The 9601-nt window shown below is 40.1% G+C and overlaps 1 protein-coding gene across 8 annotated transcripts in view; it reads left to right on the top strand.

Moving 5' to 3' along the window:
* Window positions 1-261: 261 nt before the first annotated feature.
* The window catches only part of PLEKHS1 (pleckstrin homology domain containing S1), a 34339-nt gene continuing 24999 nt past the window's right edge, over window positions 262-9601 (top strand). For 2 of the 8 annotated variants that reach the window (XM_089314330.1, XM_070057192.2), the window contains exons 1-3: window positions 262-488; window positions 816-888; window positions 3712-3758. In XM_089314330.1, the coding sequence (XP_089170456.1) occupies window positions 3731-3758 (28 nt within the window). In that variant the 5' untranslated portion in view covers window positions 262-488; window positions 816-888; window positions 3712-3730. The remainder of the gene's footprint in view (window positions 489-815; window positions 889-3711; window positions 3759-9601) is intronic. The other 6 variants (XM_089314333.1, XM_089314331.1, XM_070057193.2 and 3 more) reach the window with 5 other exon arrangements.

Raw genomic sequence — 9601 nt, 5'->3', positions numbered from 1 at the left:
TGGTACCAAGGATTCCTTCCTACGCTATCCAGGAGGATATTGGTAAGATATGGATAGGTGGGAAGCAAAGGAATGGTTTCAATGGCAGTCACTGAAGAAGGTCAAGGCCAGGTTGGTACTGTCCTCAGTAAGAGTTATTGCGGCAGTTGTCCAAAGTCTAGTAGGAATTTTTTTTTAATGACTTGTTTGCTTTCAGTTTTTGGTGCTAGATGCTTGGAATACAAAGGGCAGTTCTGTGCCAAGCCACAGGAGGAATGAAAGCCCAGGGTTTCCCCGGAGGCCATCAGCTTCCATTCCAATTTGGGGCAGGAGCAAAATCCTCCCAAGGGTTATCGTTCGAGAACTTCCTGCTGGTTCAGATTTCAGGTAGAACTTGTACTTAACCCTCACCCTGGCACCAGAGCTTACAGAGAACAGGTGAGTTCAGGAGACCACAGCACAGGGCACTTTCCTATGAAAGAACCGGATAAACAACCTCCAGGCTTGCGGTAAGCACTGCATGGTGTGGCTGAGTGTGCAAGTTTGTGGTGATTTAGAAGCTTTTTTGCAATTGAAAATTTTGCAGAGGAATCCTATTACTGCCTTGGGCTTGTTCTCCCTAAGCTTCTTAAGCTATATAATTAGAACGAAATAGGATCACTTAGTATCATATTCATCAAATCCCAAATGGCATTACAACCAACAGGCTAGACAGCGATGGTGAGGAGATTCTCCTGCGTGACATCAAAGAGCTAAATTGGAAAGGTTTATTAGCTTGGAGGTGATGATAATAAATGTAAACAGAACTCTGAAAAGATTTCATTATTCTTTCTCAGATAGGTGGAAGAGCAAAGTGGTTAAGGCCAACTCTCAAGTTAGAATTCTGCCTCTTTAATTATGTGATCGAAGGCAAGTTGATTAATCTCTCTAATAATTGTTTCTTTGTCTGTAATTGAGTATTTTGCCATTGTAAAAATAATATGAGCTTTATGGTATTGTTTTGAGAATCTAAGGAATTTCATACATATGGGTATATATGAAATATATGTATAGGAAGGTCCTTCAAAAAGTTCATGAAAAATGGAATAAAAGTTTATTTTGGTGCAAAAAATTTTTGAAGTCCATGCATCATTTTTTCATAATACATATTTTTCATGAGCTTTTTGAGAACCTCTCATTTTCACGGATTTCAACAATTTTTGCACCAAAATAAACTTATATTCTAATTCCAATTTCCATAAACCCTTTGGAGTACATAATTGCATATTATGTAGAATTGCCTTGAATGTGTTAAATACCCAAGAAATGCTAGCCATTGTTGAACAACCATAGAACCCCAGAATAGTCAACCTGGGAAGGACTTAATAACTGGTATTTACTGAACTCCTATGATGCCCTGAGTGCTGCTTATCAGAAGGAACCCTCATCGTAATCCTCTGAGGTGGAGGAGTGTCATATTTTCACCTCCATTTTATACATGAAGAAACGGGCAGCGAGAGGCATTATAATGGATTCACAGTGCCATCTCTCATAGCCGACAGAACCCAGCGCTAACACCCTGAACCACCACACCCTATTCCTTATCCAGTATCTCGGTTTATGGTGGATGGGGAGCTGAGGGCACAGCGGTCCCCAATCTGTGACTTTGGGGTCCTTCACAGAGACTGGAAGATCAGGAGCTCACTTTACCATCCTCTACATACAGCAATCAAAAGGAAGTGACCATGGGCACCGGTGTGGTGTCCTCCGGGGCTTGTCTGGGAATCCAGGGGCCAGCCACCTGGCTCATCCTCTGTTAAATGCAGTTTTTTATGTGTAAAACCAGCTAACTCACAATAGGATAGTTCTGACACATCGAAGAAATAATGTATGTAAATGAATTTTATAAACTGCAAAGGCTTTGCAAATTCTTCAGTATTTTTACCAAGAAAAAAATGATTTTGGCCTTTTGACAAAGAACAGCCATGAATAACTTCTAGTAAACACTGCACTGTGAAATATGTCGCCCACAGTGTATCTCTCCTGCACAGTCCTGTGGTCTGATTTGGAGCTAGTCTAAATACTGCCTGGGAGAAGCGGCCCAGTCCCACCTGCGAGGATTGAGCTGGGGAGTGGGGGGCAGGGTGATGAGCTGGAGACGGTGCATCCCAATCGTCCTTCAGGTGGTGAAACCAGGATGGATCCCATGGGTTTGATTCAAAAATTTAGAGCTAATTTTTTTTTAACATTGGCTCTATGTTATGAGGGGTGGGCAAAGTTTAAGTAGGCTATTGTCCTCTGTCTTGCACAGAATCTCTCTTTAAGGAACAAAGGCCTTTGGGCCCTTTTCCCAGGCATTAGGGCTCACTGCACCTGATGAGGCTGCGGGCAGTAATTCTCCTACACGCCCTTAATAAGTCCCGGAAAGCTTGCCATTTGCTCACATCATCACTTCTGCTATTCTGCAGGCACTCCTCAAGGCAGAACGTGTTTTCCTAGACTGGGTTGGGATGATTTCAGGGTGCAGGATGGCTCCCCTACTGATCTTCAAATAGCTACCACATACTTATGATAAACCACCAAAGTATGCTTTGAGAACTGGTCTCCATCGTAAGGCTTTCACCCCTGTTTAAACTATGTGTGTATATGCATGTATTCAGGGTTCCAAACATTCATGGACAATTCTCATTATCTTGTAGTTATATTTTCCCATGAACTTTTTGAAGCCTTTAGAGGATGCTTCAAAATATTTGTAGAAAATGGAATTAAAAGATAATGTTCATTTTTTGCAAACTCTTTGAAGACCTCTTGCATGTCTGTGTGTGTGTATGTGTGTAAATACATATATACTCATATGCATATGATTAAAGAATTGCTGGGAGACGCATCCTTTTGGAGGAAGAATTATTGGGTTTATGCTGAGAAAGGGGAGGAAGCAGAAGAGGAGGAATCACAACATCTCAGGAGACAAAGGACCCCCTGCCTCCTCCCCACTTGATCCAGGGCTGCCCTGGCATCTTCCTTTTCAGGACTTGCTATTTTGAGTCTTACTAATTCCAGGGAAAAGTCGGTCACCAACTCATCCCTAGTTCCAAAGCTAATTCCAAAGCTGTCACCTGTTCCTTCTCCCCCAGTCCGATGTATCATTCCATGTGTAGGTCGTGGGATTGCCAGCAGCTGTCCAGGAAAGGCCTTTACCTCTCAGATTCAGTGTCACAGTGCCAGTGTCAGCCCCCAGCATCAGGCAACCTTAGGAACAAGCCATGTAGCTGGCCAATGCAAGTGAAGAAGAGAGCCCCTGGTGCTGGCCTCACAGGCCCCTCTGAAGATAGCATGTCCTTGGCATGGAGCAGGCGTTGTCTATCCTTCTTCTGGGCCAGCAGAGGTCCCTGGGTTCTGTTTTATCCTTAGCTCCCTGCTCTCTGCCCTGATCTTTTCTCTCTTCCGTGGTGTTGCCATGTTCCCAGGGCTCTCTCGTTAGAGGGCAGAAACAGGCAAAGCCCAGGGAAGATGGCTCCTTCAAGCGTCTCTGCAACATCTCCATGCACTTGGTGAGCAGAGGCTGCTTGGATTTATCCTTGTTACCATGGGTACCATCAGATTCAGGAGCGTGGAGAGAAACATTAGACTGGAAAGGGAGGAACCTCACAATCTGCCTCACCAGTGTCTCTGAGCACCTGCCGATACTGTCATGATTCGAAGATTCATACTGTTGTCTGAGGCTAACTAAAGCTCAACTCTGACTTTTGACAGGTGAGAGCCGACAGCCATAATGGACCCCAGACCTCAAAAGAGTCCAGGTACCCACGGGGCATAATCCTAGAAGAAAAAAATCTTTTATTGAAAATGACAAATAATTCTCATCCAGCTAACCAGGATACAGACATTGATTTTAAAGGGGACAGCGGGTGGCTTTCTGAAACAATGAGTCTTGACCTGGAGAATGAGGCAGAAACTGTTGGAGTCAGTTCAGTAATTCATAACAGCTTACCTGTCTAGAAGTTCAGCCTTCTCTGAATTCCATGGACCAAATTGCCCATTTGTCACTTGCAGATGGTGCCAATAACAAAGCCTGACTCAGAAAAGAGTGGGGATTTTTTCCTTAATTTTACATGAAATTCTTGCTTTACATTTCATTGGGGCTTACGATGAAGGTAGCTCGAGGTGTAGGATTCAAACAACCTTGCTCATATTGATGGACACAATGCCTTGCAGATGAATCCAAGACAAAGTAATTTAGGAACTGAAGTATCCAACTCAACTCCAAAATATTCACCCAGCACCTATTTTTTAGAGAGGTGAGAAGTGAAAGCACATCTCAGCCGAAGGGGTGGCAGGAACAAAGGTGCTGGAGGAGTTTGGAGGCGCACTGTCAGAGCAGAATAGGATGATGAGGTGGCACGCGGGTGCAGGACGAGGACGCAGGAGAGTGGCATCCTTTGTGCCAGCACTGACCCCTTAAGACCTGTGAGCCTTGGAGCTTTTTGAGCGTGGAGTGCACAGTCATACATTCTAGAGACTTTATGGTAGTTTCTCAGCCAATGACATACAATAAACTGCACAGAAAGTGGACAATGGTACAAGCTTTGATATTTGCATTTACCTGGGAAGCCATCACCACAGTACGTATCTATCACGCATGGAAACTTTCTTATGCTTGTTTGTAAGTCTCTCCCTCCAACACTGACCCCACTTCCCAGTTGCTCTGCTGTCACTCTAAGTTTGTGTTTACCAGAATTTCTCAGCACTAAAATCACACAGCACGCACTGCTTGACTTTTTTCCACTCAGCTTGATCCTTTTGAGACTTATTACTGTTGTTTTGTATCTTAAAAATGTGTGTCTTGTGTTGCTGTGTGCTAACTCCTTACACGGATGTGCTACAATGGGTGGATTCATTCACCTGCGATGGATATCTAGGTTGTTTCCAGAATTACAAAGAAAGCTGATATGAGCATCTGTGCATACATTTCTGTAAAAACATATTTTATTTACTTTTCCTCAGAGTAGAATGACTGGATCACAGAGTAGGAGTATGTTTAACTTTTTTCAAATGTGTCTGATTTTTTTTAAAGCTTTATTGACGCATTAGGACACACAATAGGCCACCATGTTTAAAGTTGACAATGCGATAAGTTTTGATAAGTGTGTGCACCAAATTAAAACCATTACACATATCCAGATAAAGAATATATTCATAGGCTTCAGAAGTTTGCTTGTTGCCCTGCCTCCCACTTTCCATATACTCACACTTCCCTATTCAAGCACGGATCTATTTTGAGAAATTCTAGAATTTTATATAAATATAATCATACATTACGACTTATGGTTTATTATGATTTACATAAATATAATCATACATTATGAAAACTTTTTGTCTGGCTTCTTTCACTCAGCATAATTCTTTTGAGATTCGTCTATGTTGCTGCATGTGAAAACTGTTTTTTTCTTCCTGAGTAGTACTCCATTGTATGGATGTATCATGATCAGCTACTCCATTTCCCTGTTGATGAATCTATGGGCTGTTTCCAGTCTTTGGCTGTTACAAGTAAAGCAACTCTGAAACCATTTAGGACAAACCTTTATATGGTTGAATATTCCTTTACTGAAAACTGAAATGGCCTCTTGACTTTTTAAAATACACCTAAGGAAAACTAAAATTCATCATTTTAAAGTGAACAACTTGATGGCATCAGGTGCACTCACGATGATAGGAACCACTTTTTCTATCCAGTTCCAAGACATTATCCTCACTCAAGAGTAAAAGCCCTAACCCATTCAGCAGTTTATCCCAGTTCTCTATCCCACAGCCCTTGTCAATCAGCAATCCGCATTCCACCTTTAGGGTTTGTATTCCAGCTTTTGCATACAAATGGAATTATACAATGTGTGGCCTTTTATGTCAGATTTCTTTCACTCAGCATTTGAAGTTCATTCAAGTTAGAGCACACATTACTATTTCGCTCCATCATGTAGTTGAATGTTTTTCCACTGTGTGCATAGGCTACAATTTGTTTATCTATTCATCCATTGATGGACACTGGTCTATTTCCATGTAAGCTTCCGTAAACAACGCTGGTATGAACTTGTGTGCACGTGTTCTTTTTGAATACCTGTTTCAAATCTGGGTATATACCTTAGATTGGAATTGAGGTCTCATCTGGTGATTTTATATTTACCTGTTTGAGGAACCACAAACAGTTTCTTACAGTGGCTGAGCCATTTCACACTGCACCATCAGTGCAAAGCATTCCAGTTTCTCCACATCCTCATCAACACGTGCTATTTTCCACTTTTTAAATTATAGCCATCCTTGTGAATATGGTTTCTCATTGTGATTCTAATCTACATTTCCTTAGTGACAATGGTGTTGTACAACTTTTCACGTGCTCAATGGCCACTTTTATACCTTTGGAAAAATGTCTACTCAAGTCCTTGTCCTTTTTTGTTTGACTTCTTGTTATTACATGGTAAGAGTTCTTTACATATTCTGGATACAAGGCCCCTGTCAGATACAGGACTTACAAATATTTTTCCCACTCTGTAGGTTATTTTTCACTTTTTAAATAATGTCCTTTAATACACAAACTTTTAAATTTTGATGGACTCCAATATACCTAATTTTTTGTTGCTGTTGGTGGTGGTGTTTTGTTGTCAAATCCAAAAATTCGTGTCAAATCCAGGATCATGAAACTGTGCCCCTGTTTTTCTACTAAGAGTTGTATTGTTTTAGCTCTTCTATTAAGGTCACTGATTCATTTTGACTTAACTTTTTTATACAGTATGGTGCAGGGGTTCAACTTCAATTCTTTACCTGCAACTACTCTGTGGTCTCAGAACTACTTGTTGGAAACAACTATCCTTTCTTCATTAAATGGCCTTGTTCATTGATGTATGGGTTTAAATTCTATTCCATTAGTCTATGTATCTTTCTATCCTTATAATAGAATCACATTCTTGGTTATTGAACCTTTGCAGTAAGGTTTAGAATTGAGAAGTGTTGAATATTTTACTTTTGTTCTTCAAGATTGTTTTGGCTATTCCTTACAATTACAAGGTTTCCTTGGAATTCTATATGAATTTGAATTTTCCATTTCTTCAAGGAAGTTATTGGGATTTTGATAGAAATTATATAGAGGCTATAGATTGTTTGAGGTACTTTTGACATCTGAAAATAGTTTTACAACCTATGAATATTTATGGGTTATATTTTTTCTATTTTATTTTAATTTCTTCAGTAATGTTTTTGTAGTTTCCAGTGTACTTTGCCTTGGTTTAATTTATCCCTAGGTATTTTATTCTTTGGGTGTTGTTTTAAAGGGAACTGTTAATTTAATTTTTGTATTATTTGTTGCTGGCTCATAGACATATGACTAATGTTTATATGTTGATCCTGTATGATGCTGAATTTGTTTACTAGCTCTAATAGTTTTTTATGAATTCTTCAGGATTTTGTATATGTAGGATTATGTTCTCTAAATAGAGATAATTTTCATTTCTTTCCCTATGTGAAGATTTTTATCTACAATTCCAATTTCTTTAGTAGTTTAAGGGGGCTATGCAAATTATCTATTTCTTCTTCAGTGATCTCTGTTAGTTTGTATATTTCAAGGAATCTTTCAATTTCACCTAAGCAGATAAATTTATTGGAACAAGATTATTAATACAGTTTTTAATAGCAATAGAATTGGTAGTTGTCTGCGTCTCCTAATATTGGAAAATTGTGTCTTCTTTTCATTTTTCCCAATCTGTATGGCTAGATAGAGGTTTATTAATTTTATTGGTCTCTTCAAAGGATCAAGTTTGGTTTGATTGATTTTCCTCTAGTGCTTTTCTCTTTTATATTTCATTGACTTCCACTTTAGTTACTGTTATTTCATATCCTCTATATTTCAGATTTAATTTGCTTTTTTCTCCAGTTCCTTAAGGTGGAAGTTGAGGTAACTGATTGAAAATCTTGTTTCTTTTCCAACATAGGCATTTAGTACAATAAATTTCCCTCTATCAGGGGTGGAAAACCAGCCTGAGGGCCATAATGCTTGCGAAATCAACTGGTCTGGCTCTTCCAAGGCAACCACAGGTGGGACTTGAAATTCAATATATAGCAGGCTAATGTTGAAGTTAATAACTTTGCATGGCCCATGAATGATGTTATAAATATTCAAATGGCCTTTGGTAGAAAAAAACAGTTCTCAAGCCCTGCAGCCTAACATGTTCCTATATGTTGTGGTTTTAGTTTTCATCCAGTTGAATAACTTTCTAATTTATCTTTGAGTTTTTTCTTTCTTTTTTTTATATATGTATTCATTTTTTTTTTTGCCTTTTTTTTTTTTTTGCTTTCAAACTTTTATTTAATGAATATAAATTTCCAAAGTACAGCTTATGGATTACAATGGCTTCCCCCCCATAACGTCCCTCCCACCCGCAACCCTCCCCTTTCCCACTCCCTCTCCCCTTCCATTCACATCAAGATTCATTTTCGTTTCTCTTTATATACAGAAGATCAGTTTAGCATACATTAAGTAAAGATTTCAACAGTTTGCTCCCACACAGAAACATAAAGTGAAAAATACTGTTTGAGTACTAGTTATAGCATTAAATCTCAATGTACAGCACACTAAGGACGAAGATCCTACATGAGGAGTAAGTGCACAGTGACTCCTGTTGTTGACTTAACAAATTGACACTCTTGTTTATGGCATCAGTAATCACCCTAGGCTCTTGTCATGAGCTGTCAAGGCTATGGAAGCCCCCTGAGTTCACTGACTCTGATCATATTTAGACAAGGCCATGGTCAAAGTGGAAGTTATCTCCTCCCTTCAGAGAAAGGTACCTCCTTCTTTGATGACCCGTTCTTTCCACTGGGATCTCACTCGTGGAGATCTTTCATTTAGGTTTTTTTTTTTTTTTCCCCAGAGTGTCTTGGCTTTCCATGCCTGAAATACTCTCATGGGCTTTTCAGCCGGATCCGCATGCCTTAAGGGCTGATTCTGAGGCCAGAGTGTTGTTTAGGACATCTGCCATTCTATGGGTCTGCTGTGTATCTCACTTCCCATGTTGGATCATTCTCTCCCTTTTTGATTCTATCAGCTAGTATTTGCAGACACTAGTCTTGTTTCTGTGATCCCTTTGGTTCTTAGTCCTATCATTATGATCAATTGTGAACAGAAATTGATCACTGGGACTAGTGAGATGGCATTGGTACATGCCACCTTGATGGGATTGAATTGGAATCCCCTGGTATTCATTTATATGAGAGGCAGAGTTACGGAGAGGGAGAGACAGGGAGAGGTCTTCCATTTGCTGGTTCACTCCCCAAATGGTCAAATGGCCTGGAGCCAGGCCTATCCAAAGCCAGGAGCTTTTTCCAGGTCTCCACATGGGTGCAGGAGCCCAAGCACTTGGGCCATCTTCTGCTGCTTTCCCAGGCTATAAGCAGAGAGCTGGATTGGAAGGTGGATCAGCCGGGACATGAACCAGCACGTATATGGGATTCTGCTGCCGCAAGCAGAGTCTTAGCCTACTACTCTACAGTGCTGGCCCCTGAATTTCCTCTTTCATTCAGCATTCATTTATCTCACAAATTTTTCCTCCGCAGGGAACCTTATTATTGATTTTTAATTAGACTTGAAATTATTCTCTGA

Source organism: Oryctolagus cuniculus, chromosome 15 (genome assembly GCF_051225735.1).
Source record: "Oryctolagus cuniculus isolate XC-2025 breed Fujian yellow rabbit chromosome 15, ASM5122573v1, whole genome shotgun sequence".
In the NCBI taxonomy this organism is placed as follows: domain Eukaryota; kingdom Metazoa; phylum Chordata; class Mammalia; order Lagomorpha; family Leporidae; genus Oryctolagus; species Oryctolagus cuniculus.
Note: the sequence above shows the minus strand (reverse complement) of the source record. Positions and strands in the feature narration are given on the sequence as shown.